The sequence below is a fragment of the Carassius gibelio genome, chromosome A24 (genome assembly GCF_023724105.1).
Source record: "Carassius gibelio isolate Cgi1373 ecotype wild population from Czech Republic chromosome A24, carGib1.2-hapl.c, whole genome shotgun sequence".
Classification (NCBI taxonomy): domain Eukaryota; kingdom Metazoa; phylum Chordata; class Actinopteri; order Cypriniformes; family Cyprinidae; genus Carassius; species Carassius gibelio.
This window is the reverse complement of record NC_068394.1, coordinates 4,288,709-4,307,956: the sequence shown is the minus strand read 5'-3', so window position 1 is coordinate 4,307,956 and position 19,248 is coordinate 4,288,709. Positions and strand designations below refer to the sequence as shown.

The 19,248-nt window shown below is 37.9% G+C and overlaps 2 protein-coding genes across 3 annotated transcripts; both read left to right on the top strand.

The window, feature by feature from the left end:
* The first annotated feature begins 358 nt into the window (after positions 1-358).
* Positions 359-7,582, top strand: LOC127945816 (ATP-dependent zinc metalloprotease YME1L1). Of its 2 annotated transcripts, none has more exons than XM_052541887.1 (18): positions 359-524; positions 1,137-1,268; positions 1,776-1,959; positions 2,322-2,423; positions 2,853-2,962; positions 3,072-3,219; positions 3,326-3,409; positions 3,670-3,843; positions 3,931-4,083; positions 4,192-4,324; positions 4,406-4,468; positions 4,899-5,011; positions 5,110-5,265; positions 5,356-5,507; positions 5,682-5,808; positions 5,893-5,966; positions 6,464-6,550; positions 6,628-7,582. In XM_052541887.1, the coding sequence occupies exons 1-18, from the start codon at positions 492-494 to the stop codon at positions 6,769-6,771; spliced, it is 2,169 nt and encodes a 722-aa protein (XP_052397847.1). In that variant the 5' UTR covers positions 359-491; the 3' UTR covers positions 6,772-7,582. The 2 variants fall into 2 exon arrangements, with proteins under 2 accessions (XP_052397847.1, XP_052397846.1); XM_052541886.1 differs by having other exon boundaries at positions 3,326-3,433.
* A 628-nt stretch (positions 7,583-8,210) lies between these two features.
* On the top strand, positions 8,211-16,034 carry pks1 (polyketide synthase 1). The gene is made up of 6 exons (XM_052542404.1): positions 8,211-8,259; positions 8,392-8,545; positions 8,633-8,793; positions 8,882-9,085; positions 9,169-9,350; positions 10,404-16,034. The coding sequence occupies exons 1-6, from the start codon at positions 8,211-8,213 to the stop codon at positions 15,939-15,941; spliced, it is 6,288 nt and encodes a 2,095-aa protein (XP_052398364.1). The 3' UTR covers positions 15,942-16,034.
* Positions 16,035-19,248: the final 3,214 nt, after the last annotated feature.

The following is a 19,248-nucleotide window of genomic DNA, read 5'->3' as shown; positions in this document are numbered from 1 at the left end:
TGCAGTGCCACACACTACACAGACACTAGAGGGCGCTAAAGAAAGAAGATACAATTAATTTTAAATGTTTATTTTGATCAGAATAACAAATGGAACGAAGCTGGCTTTTTAATTGAGTGTCATTTTCGTATCGCTCTAATGTTTGTAGTTTTATTGGCTTGTTATGTGATTATTTTACGATTATATCATATAGTTGATGATTGTTAATAAGGTAATGAACTAAACACTTACCGCAATAAGTTTTCGCGCCTTACCGTTATTGTCCAGTAGGCGGCAGCCGCGACACTATAGACAACTATTTTTGATTTAGACCGCCGCCGAAGAAGTGAAGACATACATAACGCTGAATTTAACAACGCTTTCTTTCGGTTATAAAAAGGAAAGGGAGGAGTCACCGGTGAGATTAACAACACCCTGAGATTAACCTAAAACAGGAGCAGTAGATCTGACAGGAGCACAAGAAAACATTTAAACGAAAATTTAAGCGAAATATGTTTTCTCTTCCTACAGCCTTTCAGACGCAGGTATTTTTTTTAAACAGTAGCACTTTGTGTGAATAAATTAGTGGCTTGAGCGAGTAATGGAAACTAAACAGTGTCATTGAGGCATGCTTTGTTAATGTAATCTGATCAAAGTAGATATAGATTTATACAAATCTACAAATTAGATACAATTATATCATTTGTTTTAACAACGGTCTATTTCTGGCGTATGTCATCTGACTGACTGTTTACAACTGTGGAGATCCATCTTAATTTTTCTTCACTGTTGACTGAACATATATTATATGCTATACTTATATATTATATTGAAGTATTTTTTAGCTTCTCTTGTATTTTTCTTATGACGTTGTTATGTAGTCGTACCTTCATGCTGTTATACAACAAAACCAAGGGCTGTTTAATAGAGAGAATGAGTGTGTAAAATAAGTTTCAGCAGTGTGTCAGTATGTCAAGAGTGCGTAACTGACCTACAGACCAATTTACTCTGTCATCAATCATAAAAAGAGATTATATGTGAGTTTATCACTTTGACTGTATGATAGTTCAAGGACTATATGGCAACTTAATGCAATTGTATTATTTTATTTCCACACTAGGTTATGCAATGTGACCAAATGTTTTTTTTTTTTTTAGGGAACAGTGCCTTTGACCCATCTGATCAATGTGGTCCAGTACCTGAAGAGTTCAGCCAACACTGCCATCACCACATCAGTGCAGAGTCTCCAGAGAGACCTTTCACCTGAACATGACCCACTTCTGAGTGAGGTAGGACAGTCACGATAACAGCACACACTGTTTTATAGCACGTACATTCTAGAGCTCTTGTTTACACTAGGGTTCTGATAGGTAATTAAAAACAAACCAGTTTTATTACTAGAAATAAGATGCATTTAAAATGAAAAACACAAACTTACGTTATTGGAGGTAGTTGCCAGTACAGCATTTCTAAGTTTCATTTAGTTTAACCTGAAGTCTTAGAAAAACTAAAACGTAATAAAAAAAAAATATATATTAATAAAAACTATATAGCCAAATTACGAAGCTTTCTAATCTGGGCTAACGTTATAAGATGCTTTAAATGCATTACCTTGAGTTCTCTGTGTCAAAGCTGTTTTGACAATTGCTGTTTGAATAATCGAAGGTGATTAGCTTTCACTAAAATTTAAATGAAAATGGAAAACATACAAATAAAAACATGTGAAATTGTAATAAAATAATACTAAGTTAAAATGTGATGCTAAAAAACTAATCCCAATTGACCTGTTTTCACAGCCCAAAGTAAACTTGAAGGACCTGGGTCTGTCAGAGCTGAGGTTCAGTCATGAATGGGATGTTCTGGAGCGCCTGCTGCCTTCTATAGATCCAGAGGAGAAATCCATATCCAGCGCTGCTCAAAACCCAACAACATGGAGAACATCTCACATTTCTGCCTCCTCCTTCTTCCAAAACAAATATGGTGAGGTTACCTATAAGATGAGGGGATGATGTTTTGAAGTATATTGTCTCTGTGAAGTGTTGGTGGTTTTTTGTTTTGTTTTTGTCAGCATTATGCTATTGAGCATTTAAATAAAGGTTGGCTCAAATTTACAGGAAATTATATTGTGCCATTTTAATACCCAGTGTACTTGAATACTTTGTGCAAGCTAGATCACAAGTTCATTAGTACGTTACATTTAATATGATGTTGAAATATTCTGTTTCATGCATTAGCAGGTTTACCGATTCACAGCAGCTTTCCAGTCAATTTTCTTAGTTTCATTTTTCTTGTCATTTGGAAACTAATGGTCCATTTTGTGTAATGTTTTCTTGTTAACATAGGGTTCTCTCACAAACATGTGGGACTCTTTGGCTCTCCAGTGTTTCACAGGCAAAGTACCAGCCCGCTCCAGGCAGCCTGCGTAGATCTGCGTCATCTGCAATGTAATCTTTACCTACAGAGACCAAAAGATAAAGGGCCATTCACATCAAGGATTTTAACTATAACAATAAGCCTTATCTATAAAGTTGTTATAATTGTTATAATTCTATGAGAACAGTGAAGTTCACACCACAACTATAATGATAACATCATAGATAAACAGTGCTGTTGAAATCATTTCAGAATATAATAAAAAAATCAGAATCCATCCTGCTTTAAAGAGCTTGAACATTTAAAGGAACAGACAACAAAACTGCAGTGCGCTCTTAAGTTAAACTAAATATTAATCTCCGTTGTTGTGAATTTTAGTATAGTTATTGTTATATGTATTGTTGTGAATGAGGTCTTTACTCAGTTACATGCTTTTACATTATTGCCACTGATGGAGTTTTGGGTTCAGTAGATGTATGTCCTTTTGTGTTTTTGCTTAGTATGGGTCCAAAACAGAGGTTTCAGGACAATGAAGTCCAAGACCAGACATCTACAGTCTGGTTATGAAGGTCCAGTAGATGCTGAGAATTATAAGCCAGCATTTATGAAAGTTAGTAAGCTGCATAACACTGGGGAAATTATAGTTAAGGCAGGTATGAAATGTCTGAGTGTGCTTAACCTGCTTCCTTGTATTTTTCCTTATCCACTGTCTTCTTCAGGGCACCCTTGTTAAGGAAAAAAAAGTCATGGGGAGTCTTGAACAGTTATTGAAACAGAATAACTTGTCAGAATCTGACCAGGATGCTTTTAAGATCGGCTTCACAGAGGGCATCATGAAAGCTCAGGCTCTGACACAGAGAACTCAAGGTAATGCATTTAAAGCATCTTGTCTAACATTAGCCCAGACTTCGCTTTACATTAAAAAATGTGTTTGCTGCAGGAACTTTGTTCTTAATTCTTATGTTTCTGACAGACTCTGTTAAAAGGACACGTCTGATTATTTTTGTCCTCCTGCTGGTGGGTCTGTATGGTGTGTCCAGAAGCCCTCTCTTCTCGGGTAAAGGGTCATTTTCTGACACTGGTTTGTTTCCCATTGTTTTCTTTCTTTACATTTGCTTCCCTAGAATATATTGATTGATAGCATGCATTTGACTGTAGCTTGATAATAATGTAACAGGTTGTAACATGAAATGTTTTGCTGCTGTGGTGTGAAATTGTTGGAATTGTTTTTTTTTTATATATATATATTTTGTGTTCTGAGCAGATCATTCATATGCAATATGTTCAAGTTTTAATTTGATCTATTTACCCATGAAGTTAGTTTCCGCACCACCTCTGGTCTGGATTCCGCTGTGGACCCCAGTCAGATGAAGAATGTCACCTTTGAACATGTAAAAGGTGTCGAGGAGGCAAAAAACGAGCTTCAGGATGTTGTCGAATTTTTGCGAACCCCCCAGAAATTCACTGTGCTCGGTGGTAAACTTCCCAAAGGTGAAACTCTTAACTTAATTTACTGATGGACATAGGTTTTTTTGTTTATAATTTGTATAAAATATCTAACCTGGATGTGTATTCTAGGTATCTTGCTTGTGGGGCCTCCAGGAACAGGAAAAACCCTGTTGGCCAGAGCTGTAGCAGGTGAAGCAGACGTGCCCTTCTACTACGCCTCCGGGTCAGAGTTTGATGAAATGTTTGTGGGAGTCGGTGCGAGTCGCATCAGAAACCTCTTCAGTGAGTCTTTTAAGGAACAACATAGTCTTACATTGCCCCTAATACTTCTGCTGTTAATAAAATCACTCATTTTCTGTTTTTTTCTGTCATTTTTCACTCATTTTTCAGAGGAAGCCAAAGCTAGTGCACCATGTGTAATATTTATCGACGAACTGGACAGTGTAGGAGGAAAGAGAATCGAGTCTCCAATGCACCCGTACTCGCGACAAACCATCAACCAGCTGCTCGCTGAGATGGATGGGCATGTCAATGGCTTTTTATTACATTTCTTCTTTTTGAAAGAAATTACACCGGTCTTATTGTAGTATTTTGATGATTTCAGGTTTAAACCCAATGAAGGAGTCATTGTGATTGGAGCTACGAACTTTGCTGAAGCTTTGGACAAGTAGGTTTCTCCATCCATCTGTTCAAAGAATAGTTTAATAAAAAAAAATTAAAATCTGTCATCATTTACTCCCCTTCCGATCCAAACCCATTGAAACTCAAATGAAGATATTTATGAAACCTGAGAAATTTCTCTACCTCAGTTGAAAATCCAAGTAACCAAAACTTAGAAGATCCAAAAAGGTCATAAAGACATCATAAAAATGAATCAGTATAAATTGACTGGTTTAATCCAAGTCATGTGAAGATCAAGATTTGACTCTAGCTTTAACATAAAACTCATACCAGATTGTTTGAACTGTTTCTATGCATCCATGTATTTCTCTGCTGGGCACTATGTTTCTTTAACTATTTATCTATTTTACTCTGAAATCATACAATCTTTTTGATGGCCTAAATGTATAAAACTCTGATGATAATGCATGTTTTAGTGCTCTGGTGAGACCTGGCCGGTTTGACATGCAGGTCACCATCCCAAGACCAGATGTGAAGGGACGCACAGAAATCCTGCAGTGGTATTTGAAAAAAATTAAAGTGGATTCTGGTAAGAATTATTAAGAGAAAACAAATATGTAAAAAAAAAAAAAAAAAATTCTTGCTCGTACAATTCAATAAAATAAGCTGTTTTTGTGTGTTTTGTAGATGTTGATGCAGAGATCATTGCAAGGGGAACAGTGGGTTTCTCTGGAGCCGGACTGGAGAACTTGGTGAACCAGGCGGCGCTGAAAGCAGCAGGCGATGGGAAAGACCTGGTGACCATGAAGGAGCTGGAGTTTGCGAAGGATAAGATCCTGATGGGTGAGGGTAGTAGGGACATTCAGATGTGATGGGGATTGATGCTTCGATCAAACAGATTCTTTCCTGACATCCTCTTCTCTGTCTGTCCAGGCCCTGAGCGCCGGAGTGTGGAGATAGACAAGAGAAATAAGACGATCACAGCCTATCATGAATCAGGACATGCTATAGTGGCTCATTACACCAAAAACGCAATGCCCATCAACAAAGCTACCATCATGCCACGCGGCCTTTCACTTGGTCATGTGCGTAGCTGGTCTTAATATTTCATTATGATGTTAAGCAGTTGTTTCATGATGTATTTTCAGACAAAAAAGTTGAGTAGAGTAGTTTTGCAGAAAGAGGCTTCAAGAAATGCTTTTGCTCTCTAGGGTTATACATCATAAACCCATGGTGCTGCTTTCTCTGGTCTCTCTCAGGTATCCTTGCTGCCAGAGAATGACCGCTGGAGTGAGACACGGGCCCAGCTTCTGGCCCAGTTGGACGTCAGCATGGGTGGCAGGGTTGCTGAGGAACTGGTGTTTGGAAATGATCACATCACTACTGGTAAGAGATGTCCCTAACTGAACATTGCTATTTTGAATTCTAGGTAATATAAACATCATGATGTTTTATTTGTGCCTCCTACAGGGGCATCCAGTGATTTTGATGGAGCCACTAAAATAGCACAGATGATGGTGACGCGGTTTGGAATGAGTGATAAGGTAATGATTTCATAATTTAGGCCAAGGTTTCCCAAACTGGGGTTTGTGAGTTGATGATAAAGTTATTAATATAATTTGATTAATTAATACAATTATTGCACATCAGAGAACCGTGAACACGCAAATGTAGAGTTAAATTATTGAAATATTAACTTCGGGTCACTATTGTAGGTCAAAGGGATTCGACTGATTCAAATTACATTTAAGTGAAAATATTTAATATATTCAAATATACAATAAATTTTAGCCATTTGTGTCCTTTCACGTGTACAAAACCATTAGGGATGAGTAAGCGCTCACATTTCAGACTTTAAAATCTGTTTCATCCTAATCCCTTCCCATTCACTCAATCCAAAAATGAGCAGTGCATATGCAAGGTCTAAACTACATTCAGATCCACCAATCTCTAACATCAGGATCCTGTCGTAATCAGAAACTTGTATGAAACCTTTGTGCATTACTATTCACTCACAGTCACCTTTCTGTGCTTTGAGCAGCTGGGGGTCATGACCTATAGTGACCTGACGAAGCATAGCCCGGAGACCCAAGCTGCTGTAGAACAGGAAGTCAGGCTGCTGTTGCAGGTAGGTGTTTAGTTTTTGTTTATATGCAATATTTGACTGAAGATTATTGCAATTTATCATCTAATTTTATTTTTCAGGACTCGTATGAAAGGGCAAAAAAACTACTTAAGACCTACAGCAAAGAACACAAGCTGCTGGCCAATGCCCTGCTGACTTACGAGACTCTAAATGCAAAGGAAATTCAGTTGATCCTTGAAGGAAAGTCACTGGATCCCAGATGATGAAGTCTTGGATTAACAGAGACATTTCAAGCCACAATCTTACTTTATCTGTAAATATAAATATTTGTAGTAAGTAAGACATATGAAAGACTTTCTAGCCTTATTTTCAGGTGAAAGATTGGCTTTCAAACAGACACAAAGCTAACAGAAATTCAGATCTTTCCTATTAATTTGAGAAGGTAAATTGATGCCAAAAGTACATATGCCACAGTGAACCAATGGCTATAACTACAAATCAGTTAAACTATAAATTCTTGCTTTGTTTTTAGATCCTAAGTATATAACTGGAAAATGATGACCTTCATTATGATGTTCATTTTGTTCATCCTATTCTCTTTTAGAGATTGAAGCACTTTCTTACAAGTCATTTTATGAAATGGAGAAAAACAGGAAGCTCATTTGAAAGCAAGTGGCAAATCAGAATGTCCTATTTTCAATAATCATAGTAGTACAGATTTTTCAGTTTCACCATGCAACCTTAAACCACAAACCAAGTTTGAATGTGACTTCAGAATGTCAGTATTATTTTAAGATGAGCAATTGACTCTTGAGTACTGTAGATTTGTGTGCAATGTTACTGTTTACCTTAGTAGGTCTTAATTTTATTCATTAAGTTATTTCTTTCAGTGTACTTTTTCCAGGGGTAGCTAAAAGCATCCTGCCTCAATTGGGTTGTCTGCACTGTTTATATGTGTGTTTGAAAAATTATTTGTATGCTTTCTTTTGAAATTTGTACTATGACTATGATTTTTATTTCTCTCAATCAGAAATGAACATGGATAGGCTAAATAAAGAAAATAAATAAAGCTTATTTCTTTGTCGTTTCCTGAAAGCAAAAATGTTAAGCTGGGTATGAGACTGAAATGAATTTGATTTAAATCCATGGATCCTTTTCAAAGGTCCTGAATAAAATACTGTTAGTAAGCATTCAATCTGAAAATCACAGGTATCAGGTGAGCTGAGATGATCTTTGGTTATCTTATTTCAAATTGGTGGCCTACACATATTCAGGTGCTTTTTTTTCTCGTCATTCGCTATATGTTTCTTTATGGAAGATATTTAAAGCCAATCATGAATTAGAGAGTCACCTCAATAGCTTTGAGACAATAGCTTTGTTGTGTCCAGTGAGGGAAACTGCAATCAGTGTTTTGCATCGTTACCCAAGTCTGTTATTACAGGGTTTTGTTTCAAAGCACCACAATTACTGGTAACAAGAGGAAGGATTTCAAATTTAAAGACCCTTTGTTAAAAGAAATGTGATTTCCCATTGGTTTTCAGTTGTGAACGGTTTTATAAAAATGCTTAGATGTTATTGGGACCTGATGAATACTGGTCACAACCATGAGCAGACCAGCAAAGCTGAAATAAGGAATGCTCATACTTAGTTTTTTACTTTTTGCAAAGAGACATAATGATCATTGAAATAAATAATCACTAAAATGGAGGAGGATATCGCTATAATTGGAATCGGATGCAACTTCCCAGGAGGTAACTGTGTTTATATATATATATGTGTGTGTGTGTGTGTGTGTGTGTGTGTGTGTGTGTGTGTTTATGCAGTCTTACTTGTATTTGTGACGATGCTGTGTGCATTTGCATGACTATCTGCCACCTTCATAGGTGAGGGTGTTGATAATTTCTGGAAAGTTCTTGTGGAGGGAAGGAACTGTGTGGTACAGATTCCAGATGAAAGATTTGACACATCAGAGTGGTTTCATCCTGATGAGAGCAAACCAGGAAAAACACAGACGACCAAAGCTGCTCTCATTGAAGGGTAAGAATAACTCATTCATGATTATGCATTTGAAGTTTCCGTTACTAAAAAAGTGAAATTGTAACAGAGATTGTCTTTATTTTCCAGGTTCAATGAGTTTGATCACAAGTTCTTTGGCATCAGCGAGGCTGAAGCTGATTACATGGACCCTCAGCAGAAACTGTTGCTGCAGTGTGCATACCGAGCTCTAGAGGATGGTGGGATACCCTTGGAAAAAGTGAGCGGGACCAGAACAGGGGTTTACATAGGTAATACATCTAATGCAAGAAATTTACTTTTTTTTTTTTACTTTTGGGTGTTTTTAGGATATTGATACAGTGTTGTGTTTGATTTCAGGTCTTATGAACAGGGATTATGAGACACTTTTGAACAACAGTCCCAGCACTATAACCCACTATAATGGCACAGGAACAGCTATGAGTATAGCTGCCAACAGAATTTCCTATATCTTTAACCTGACTGGACCTTCATTTGCCATTGACAGTGCATGTTCCTCGTCCCTTGTCGCCCTTCACTCAGCATGTCAGGCCATCAGACAAGGTAATGATACCATTTCAACTCTAAAGTCTGTTCATTGCATTATATTTTATTTGTTAATCATCCTTGTTATACATCATCACTAGGGGACTGTGAAATGGCTCTGTGTGGGGGGGTTAGCTGTATCCTTGAACCTCGAGTCTTTGTGGCGCTCAGCAAGGCAAAGATGATCTCACGCGAGGGCACAAGCAAGGCATTCTGCCGTACAGCTGATGGATATGGCAGAGGTGAGGGATGTGGTATAGTCCTATTGAAGCCTTTGAAAAAGGTATGTATTTTTTTTATTATTATACATAATATTAGTAGGTAACACTTTATAATAACTGCATGCTATTAATCATTAGTTAAGCATTAGGAAACAGTTAATTCATCATTTGTAAAGCATTAATAGACATTTATAAGCAGTTTATAAATACAGATATAAATGCTTTAAAAGCATATCTATAATGTATTTAATAATTGATTTTTCATACTTTATTAATAATCAATTTATAATTTCTAAATTAAGTATAGCATTATTTACACACCAGTTATTAAGGAGTTGTCAGTGGTTCATAAGATAACTTAGAAATGTTAAGTAAATGATTAATAAACTATTTAAATGTGCATTCATACATCTTTTTATTCAGACATATAGTAATAGTGTTAATAAATGGTTTATTAACATGTATTTCTACTGTAATTCAGGGTTAATTCAGGTAGTTATAAAACATATGTAGTTGTTAGTTAACTATTTTTGTGAGCTCATCTAAAGTGAGGACTATTTATGCCTTGTAAAGCTTTTACAAATGAGATTTAAAGGCTGTTAATATTTCTATGTTCTGTATCACTGTGTTGTGTTTGTTTCCGTATTTTGTTTAGAAGATAACTGAGCCTTTAAATATCCTTTATAAATGCTTTACAAGGCATAACTAGTCCTCACTTTAGATGAGCTCACATAAATAGTTAACTGACCACTACTAAATTCTTTATAACTACCTGAATTTACTACATTTCTTGTGATCTTATGAATCACTGGCAACTCCTAAACAACTAGTTTGTAAATAATGTTATACTTCATTGAGAAATGATAAATTGATCATGAATAAAGTATGAAAATACAATTATTAAACACATTATAGATATGCTTTTAAAACAAGAATAAAGCATTTATATCTGTATTTATAAACTGCTTATTATTGTCTAGTAATGCTTTATAAATTATGATTTATCTGTTTACTAATGCTTAATTAATGATTAATAGTGTGCAGTTATTATAAAGTGTTACCTATTAGTATTGCATTCAGTTATGGTTTATAATAAGTAAAATGTCTCTTTTTAGGCTCTTGAGGACTTTGATCATATTTGGGGCATTGTGAACAAGACTGCAGTAAACCAAGATGGCCACTCCGTCACCCCCATTACCAAACCCTCCATGACCCAGCAGGAGGCTCTACTGCGCATGATCTATTCTTCTGAGAATTATCTAGCGAACGTCCAGTATGTAGAAGCTCATGGGACAGGAACACCAGCAGGAGATCCAGTTGAAGCAGGAAGTATCTCAAAAATCATCGCCAAAGCAAGACCTTCAAACTCAGGGCCTCTGTTTATTGGCTCTGTTAAGAGTAACATTGGACATACAGAATCTGCAGCGGGGGTGGCAGGACTCATAAAGATTCTATTAATGATGAAACACGAAACCATTGTCCCTTCTGTGTTCTACTCAGCAGAAAATTCCAGCATCGATGCTAAAGCTCTCAATCTTAAAATCCCCACAAAAGCTGAAAAATGGCTTTACTCTGGATCCAGGGTAAGGATGGCTGGATTAAACAGCTTTGGGTTTGGTGGCACCAATGCCCATGCGATCATCAGTGAGTATGTTCAAGTAACAGTCTCCGACAGCCACACTCTTGAACCTCTGAAACTGCTTCCACTGTCTGCAGCCACGGATCAGTCTCTTCAGTTGTGCATAGCTGACACATATCAGAGGATTTCAGTAAATGAGTCAGTTGATCTACATGCCCTTGCTTATACCGCAGCCTGCAGAAGAAGCCACGTGTCACACAAATTTAGGAAAAATTTTGCTGCATCATCTGTGTCAGAATTAAAATCACTACTCAAAGATAGCAAGAACAAGAAATTTGCTCCAACAAAGCAGGACCTAAAGTTAGTTTTTGTATTTTGTGGGAATGGCGTCACTTATAGGGGAATGTGTAAGCAACTACTGAGAGAAGAACCCGCATTTCGGGACAAGATCAAAGAGGTGGAAAACTACTTCCAAAAGTTCAGATGCACCAGTATTTTGCAAAAGATAGACAGCTATGACAATGAAGATTTTTCTAAACCAAACGTTGTCCAGCCACTTCTCTTTGCAATCCAGGTTGCAATTGCTCATCTTCTTAAGAACTGGGGCATCAGGCCAGATATTGTTCTTGGACACTCTGTGGGAGAGGTTGCTGCAGCTCATTGCTCTGGCCTGTTGTCTCTTGAGGATGCAGTGAAGGTTGTCTACCATCGGAGCATGCTGCAGACCAAAGTGATGGGTGGGAGAATGCTGGTCGTTGGTAACGTTGCTGTTCCCGATGTTCTGGAAATTCTTCCCACATACACAGGAAAGATTTGTCTAGCTGCTGTGAACAGTCCTATGTCATGTGTGCTGTCAGGTGGAAAAGAAGCAGTTGACAATGTGCACCAGAAGCTTCAGTCTTTGTTCAATGGCAAAAACCTGTTCCTTCATGTCTTGGATGTTCCAGCTGCCTACCATAGTCATATGATGGATCCTATACTGGGCGAAATCAAAGACAGCATTGGACATTTAACTCTAAATGAAAAGGAGTGTGAACTTTTTTCTACAGTAACAGGAGAGATGTGTCATCAAGGGGACTTTGTCACAGGTGAATACTGGGCAAGAAACATACGAAAGCCTGTTGCATTTGAAAAAGCAATTAAATCAATTTCCAACCACACAAGGAACGTAGTCTTTGTGGAAATTGGCCCAAGACGAGCTCTGCAGAGGAACATCATGGAGATCCTGGGAAATGACACCACAGTGCTTCCTTCAGTCCATCCAGATAAAGACCATGAGACAATGTTCAAATGTGTCTCAAAACTCTTTGAACTGGGAGTCAATGTGAAGTGGGACGAGTTCTACAAAGGGTTTGAAGCTGAGCTTGTTGCTTTCCCAAGGTATCAGTTTGAATGTCAAAAGAATGAGGTATACTTTGAGGACGTGAGACGGGGAAATGACACAGTCTTTCGCAGTTCACATCCACTGATAAGTCCAAGTAAACGTGATGGCAAAGTGATCAAGTGCAACCTATCAGCAGCTACAGCCTCATACCTTTGGGAGCACAAGAACAATGGCATCTCCATTGCCCCAGGGGCGTTGTTTGTTGAATTGGCTTTTGCATCCATAATGGAAACTGCTATTCCAAAAAGACCTCTTAACTCATTTGAGCTCACAATCCACTTTCAAAGTTTGCTTGTTCTAACTAAGAACTGCTCTCCTCTCAAAATCACAATTGAGACATCAAAGGATACAACAACATTTCAGGTTCAGTCCTCTATTACTGTGCATGCATCAGGCACCATTGGCCATGAAGGGGCATCAGCTATGATCGAACACCAAAACATTCACCTCAACACTGTTTTCATGAGATGTCCATCAGTTATTGAAACCATGGATGTGTACAACACTCTTCAAGACATAGGATTTGAGTACGGGCCCAACTTCAAACAACTTGGTGACATTCATTATGGACAAGAATTCAAGGAAGCAGTGACCAGTCTCAGGATTCCAGAGGGAGTACTCAACCATCTGTATGAGTATTGCTTGCACCCAGTGGTCCTAGACTACTTCTTGCAAATGTCCTCCGTTTTAGCATTAGTTTCTAGCACCGTCAGGCCTGGATTTCCCTCTGCAATTGGGAATATGGTTATATCTGCACCTCCCTGTAAACATATGTTCATCTATATGAGAATGACAAAAGAAATGGCAGACTACTTTGAGGTTTGTGGATGTTTCACTGACAAAGATGGTCATGTGTTGATCGAGCTGAGAGATGTCAGAATAAATTTTCTGGGGGGATACGCACAGATCAGGGAATCGTGTTTCTTTCATAACCAGAAGGTTGGCATTCTTGCTGAGAGCAATTTTCCCAGTAGAATCAAGGCTTTGGTCTTTGAAGACAACTTGGGTATTGCTAAAGGTTTGAAGCCATATTTGCACACAGAATCTGTATTTGTTTCTCCACCTGATTTAACAAAAAACTCAGCCTTGCAGGTCCCAGTATTGCCGTTGAAGTCTCCTTGCAGTACAGCAGACATGGAACTGGATGAGATCCTGTTTATCTGGGGAGTTCAGAATATTAGTCACCTCCAATCTGAAGTCATTCTACAGTCCTTGGTAGATAGCTGTGAACTTTACCGTCAGACTGTTTTATCTTTAAGAAGCTGCAGTCGTCCATGTTCCATCCGTGTCATTACGTACAGGTCAGCAGAAGGGACCGTTAAAAGTATAAATCCTGGATTTGTGTTATCTGGGATGACAAGGGCATGTGCTGCAGAGATGTCAGGCATCTCTTTTCAGCTCATTGACCTTTCCACAGTGTCAAGAGAGAATATAGAAGCACTGGCTCATGTGCTTAACTCACATAAGACCCAAGAGTGCCCAGAAGTCTTCATTAGCAAAGGGAAAGTTTACTCCGCTGTGATAAATCGTACTCCTGTCACCCCTAGGGAAGTGAAGGCTGAATCCCAAACCATACAGACCCGAGATTTCACTTTGCAGACAACCAATGCCTACATGATGACAGGCTTATCAGCTTTGCCTTCAGCAAGTTCAGTCCACACTATTGAGGGGAAAAGCATCGAAGTTCAGCTGAGTAAGGTATGTGTGCACTCATCAGATTATTTTCCAGTTAGTTCTTCAGAACTAACTTTTGGACAGACAATGTACTGGAGCAAGCACACAACCCAGAACCACAGTCTCATGGCACTTGACTTCAGTGGGATAATTACAGCTGTGGGAAAGGATGTCAACAAATTTAAAGTGGGGGACCATGTTATCTGTTGCTACCCTGTAAAAGCAACTTCCAAAGTTGTCCTCCCTGAAGATGTGTGCATCAAAATAAAAAGGCTTTCATTCCTAAAGGATGCTCCATGTGTTTCATACATTGTCCTGATATGGGAGATACTGAAGTGTGCTTTACCCAAGACCAAACAACAGCAAAGGTTGGGCATTTTTTCTGCTGTTCATAACTCAGCTCTGGTCAACTTACTCACCCTCATAGCAAGTAAATCAGGCTGGATTGTTTTTACAGAGACTGAGATAAGTGGTTTAGTCCAAAATGCAAAGCAGTGTCGTCTTCTTGTGATTCTTCCCCCATATAATTGTTCACTTTTGACAGAGATTGTCAGTGTTGCCAATGCAAATCACATCATTGCAGTATGTGGCATCCGTGAGCCATGGTACTCGACAATAGATCTAATTCAGAGAGATAGTGACAGAACCTGTTTCCAGACTCTTGAGATGTCAAAAATCTTTCAGAAATCACGTCTCAAGGCGCATGGAGCTCGGCTACAGAAGTGGCTAAAGGGAATGCACTTGCACAAAGCATGCCCATCAATACAAAGCAATGCTTTTCAGATGGTGCTACCTGAAGGTATGCCTACTCTGTCTGTAGAGCATTCTAGATCTTATTTCAGTGCAAGAACTCTAGACTTGATAGCTCTGACCAGTGATGACTCTACAAGCAAGATGTCTTCCATCCCTTTGCTTCCAAGAGCAAAGCAGCTTTTCTCAAAGAAAGGTGTGTACATAGTTTCAGGTGGTCTCTCTGGTTTGGGATTTGAGACTGTTAAATTCATTGCCCATAGGGGTGGAGGATGCATTGCCACTCTCTCAAGGAGTCCACCATCTGAAAAGGTACAAAAGGACATAAGCAGTCTCCAAAGGAGATACGGGGTGAGAATTGTCACTCTTCAGTGTGATGTCTCTGTGTCACAGCAGGTGATGGAAGCCATTACTGTGATTGGAAAACATTTTTTCTCTTGTCCAGTCAGGGGGGTGTTCCACAGTGCTGCTGTTCTACATGATGGATTGCTGGAAACTCTTGATAGATCTCTTTTCCAAAAAGTCCTGCAACCTAAAGTCTCTGGCGCTCTTAATCTTCACTTTGCCACCCTGCACAGCCAAACACTCGATTACTTTGTGTGCTATTCCTCAATCTCCTCTTTCATTGGAAATGCTGCACAAGCAAACTATGCAGCAGCTAATTCCTTTCTGGATGCTTTTTGTCACTTCCGACGCAATATTGGACTTGCAGGACAGTCAATCAATTGGGGACCCCTTAAACTAGGCCTGCTTATGAACAAAGACCATTTTCAAAAGTTTCTGGAAACAAAAGGGCTAATGATCATGGATGTGTCAGAGATTCATGAAGCACTGGAGCACTGCCTGTTAGATAACAATCCCCAGCAGGTGGTCTGCAAATTCAATTTCAGGAATCTGAAAAACCATGTCCTCTCTCAAAATGTGTCTCTAAAGTTCCGCCTGTCTGCTTTAGTGGAGGAAGGACTGAAAAACATGGTCGTTGAGGACTCCAGCATAAATGTTGAGTCATCGGAAGATGACTGTGTTAGAAGGATTCTGACTGAAATTTGCTGTGTGGATACTGTTGATCTCAGTGATGAAACTGCGCTCACTGCACTAGGAATTGACTCAATGTTAGCCATGACATTGCAAAACCGCTTGTTTCAAGAGATGGGTGTGAATATTCCCCTTGTTGTTTTGCTTGATCCAAATCGTACACTGTCTTCACTGACTGAATTCATAAAACAGAGTACTGATGAGGACTGTGAGATTTCTGTGAACTTGTAATGTATACAGTTTTCATTTTCTGCCACCTTGTAGTAAATTGTACATGGTCAAGATGACAGCTAGTCAAATTTTACTGAAATCTTTGTGAATGAAATGTAGCTTGCATTTACATTTTTTATGTATGATTGTTTTGTGTTTAGCTATAGTTCCTCTTATGAAAATGCTATATTACTTAATTGTAGCAAGCTTAACCACGATATTGCATTACATGTGACAAATTGTTTTGCAAATTACATGTCAAACAATAAACATCCATTTTGATTTTAACCTATACTCTTCCAGCCATAACAATACTAAGGCGTCAGAGACCAAAGGTCAGGTATGGGCCAACCGGCTTTTTTGTTGTTGTTGTTGTTGTTTTTTGCCAAATGTGTGCAGCAACAGGCTTACAACATGGTAAACTGAGGAAACTAAACAGAGTAGGTCTGAATAGTAAATCATATTTTCACTAAAATGGTAATACCCGGCCATGCATAAAAATGAAAAATGCTAAAAAAAAAAAAACACTGTGGTAAAGAATGAAAATATACAGTTCTTACTCAGAAAATCCTCTTTTTTTCAAAAAACAAAACAAAAAACAGAATGTGCACTACAAGAAAATACTAAAATACATCAAATCTTTTTGTAGCTGTTCATGTCTGCCAATAAAAATTGTTAAAATGTGTGTATTTAGTTATGTCTTTAATAGGCTTAATATGTTTGGCTGAAATAATTTCTTTAGGACTATTGAATTTGACGAGAGTTTTAGTTTTTCTTTTTATTCTGAGACACAAGACATGACAGGCCTTGTCAGTTGTCCACTAGATGAGGCTAGTGACTTGTTTTGTATGTTCTCCTGCATCACACTATATTGGACAACACGTTGTTGTCATGGTGACGGGTCACAAGCAGACAAAAGCTGAAGCTGAAAGTCGTCATGGCGTTTGGGTCACAGGAAGGCAGAGCTGATTAGAGGTTGTCATGGTGATTGGATCAGGGTGAGAGCTGAGATAAGAGATTGTCAAGGCGACCGAGTGTGAAAGAGAGCAGAGTGCTGACATCTTTGAAGCTCTTTTGTGTGTTTTTGTGTGTGTATGTGTGTGTGCTTTATTTTATTGGATCTTGTTTGTTTCTTCCTTTTTTTTTTTTTTGTTATAACTATTCATTTTCAATTTATTCTACATTCATTATTCCAATTAAGTCTATAATATTTTCCTTAAATTTTTAATATATTTTGGATATAATTTTTTTTGGAATAATGAAGGAATGAAGGAAGATTGGAATAATCTTTATTTAAAAAAAAAAATAATAGAAAAATTAACACATTTAAGCAGCCTGAGACCAAAATCTCCAAAATAAGTTACAATTTTACATAATGTATAAAAGCCCAACATATTTGGTTATATTTAGTGATCTTGTATGCTAGTGTGTTTAATATGAACTATTAGTATTTCTGACAGTAGATAGGCCAATCTTAGGCAGACTGAAGTTAGAGTTCAGAGAGATGCGTTCTCACTCCCATGTGATGCTGAGCATCTTACAGCTGAGTTCCCAGAGGCACTGGCCAACCTCATCATCCATTGCAGCCCAGGAGCATTTTGCAGGTGCGCAGTCCCTGTGTGGAGCACGGCAGACAGGTGAGATGAGATAAGATGCCTTAACTGTTGCACTTGTTTTATGAAAGACCATGACAAAAGTTTATCATCAACAGCTGAATGCTGTATGATAATTATATCGAATTAAAAGACAACAGAACACAGCCTATTAGACTTGTGTGTGTTTATGTTGTAGACAGAGGCTGGATAGGTGAGACATATTAAGCTCTACTGCAAATCAGATACAGCCTAGGGGAGTGTGATAAACATTGTCTATGATAATATCATAACTGTTGTTAAAATGATATGCAATTTGACATTATTACACATACACCATGAGATGTAGGTTAGACTACTGTGCAAGCACATTTAGAGTTCACACTTTCACTGTATGATTTAGTTCATATGATTTATAAAATACTTTTAGAATAACCCCAAAATTCAAGATAAGACGGCAAACATGCTCCCATGTGCCTTTTATGTCTTTAATATTTTAATCATCTGATATAGTTAATATCACACAAAGAATGACTATTTTCTCCAAATACCAGATTGCAAAAGTGATATTGATTTGATGAACAGTTGGATTAACAAGAAGTTAATATTAAGTGACTAAGTGACAAGAAGTTAATATTAAGGGACTTAATATTTTATAGCTCTTTAGCAAAAATAGTGGCAAACAAAGCCACATCAGAACTATTTTGTATCTCTGAGCAATATATGACGTGTAATATCCACTGACCAGTAATATTTGCTGCTCTCTGTCTCCAGTTCAGGGGCCACGGTGGAGTAGATGGTGGTCTGAGCTCCCTGCACAGATGTTTTGGTTATAATATTCTATTTAGTACTCTCAAGGGGAAGTCGTGGCCTAATGGTTAGAGGGTTGGACTCCCAATCTAAGAGTTGTGAGTTCTAGTCTCGGGCCGGCAGGAATTGTGGGTGGCGGTAGTGCATGAACAGCTCTCTCTCCACCTTCAATACCACGACTTAGGTGCCCTTGAGCAAGGCATCGAACCCTCAACTGCTCCCCGGGCGCCGCAGCATAAATGGCTGCCCACTGCTCCGGGTGTGTGCTCACAGTGTGTGTGTGTGTGTTCACTGCTCTGTGTGTGTGCATTTCGGATGGGTTAAATGCAGAGCACAAATTCTGAGTATGGGTCACCATACTTGGCTGAATGTCACTTCACTTCTTCTTCACTTCAAGCTGGTTTAGACCAGAGTTGTCCTAACCTCATGCCAAATTACAAGAGAGGGGAAAAATAAGAAAAATATATGTATATATTTTTAATTTATCTGTTTTTTTTTTCTTGGTTTATTAGTCATTTTGTTTATTTGTAAATTTAATATAATATACTTTTTATAGCACAATATTTACTTTCAGCATATGGCCCTCAATTAAGATTGTTTGTTCCATCATAGTAAAAAGCTTGGGCACCTCTGGTTTACACAATTGACCATCAAAAATGTATCCAACTGAAGCTTTTGACAGAAATCAAAAGCTGTAAATGTGTATTACAATATATGGTAAATGAAGAGTTTTATATATATATATACTTCTGACACTAACAGAAATTAAATTAAATTAGAATAAATTTAAAAAAATTGTGTAAAACAGATCACATTTAGATTAATAAAAGATAATATAATAATAAAAAAAAGTAAAAAAAGAAAAACATAATAATAAAAACTGCTTAAGCAGATAATATTAACATTTAGTAATATAAATATAATTT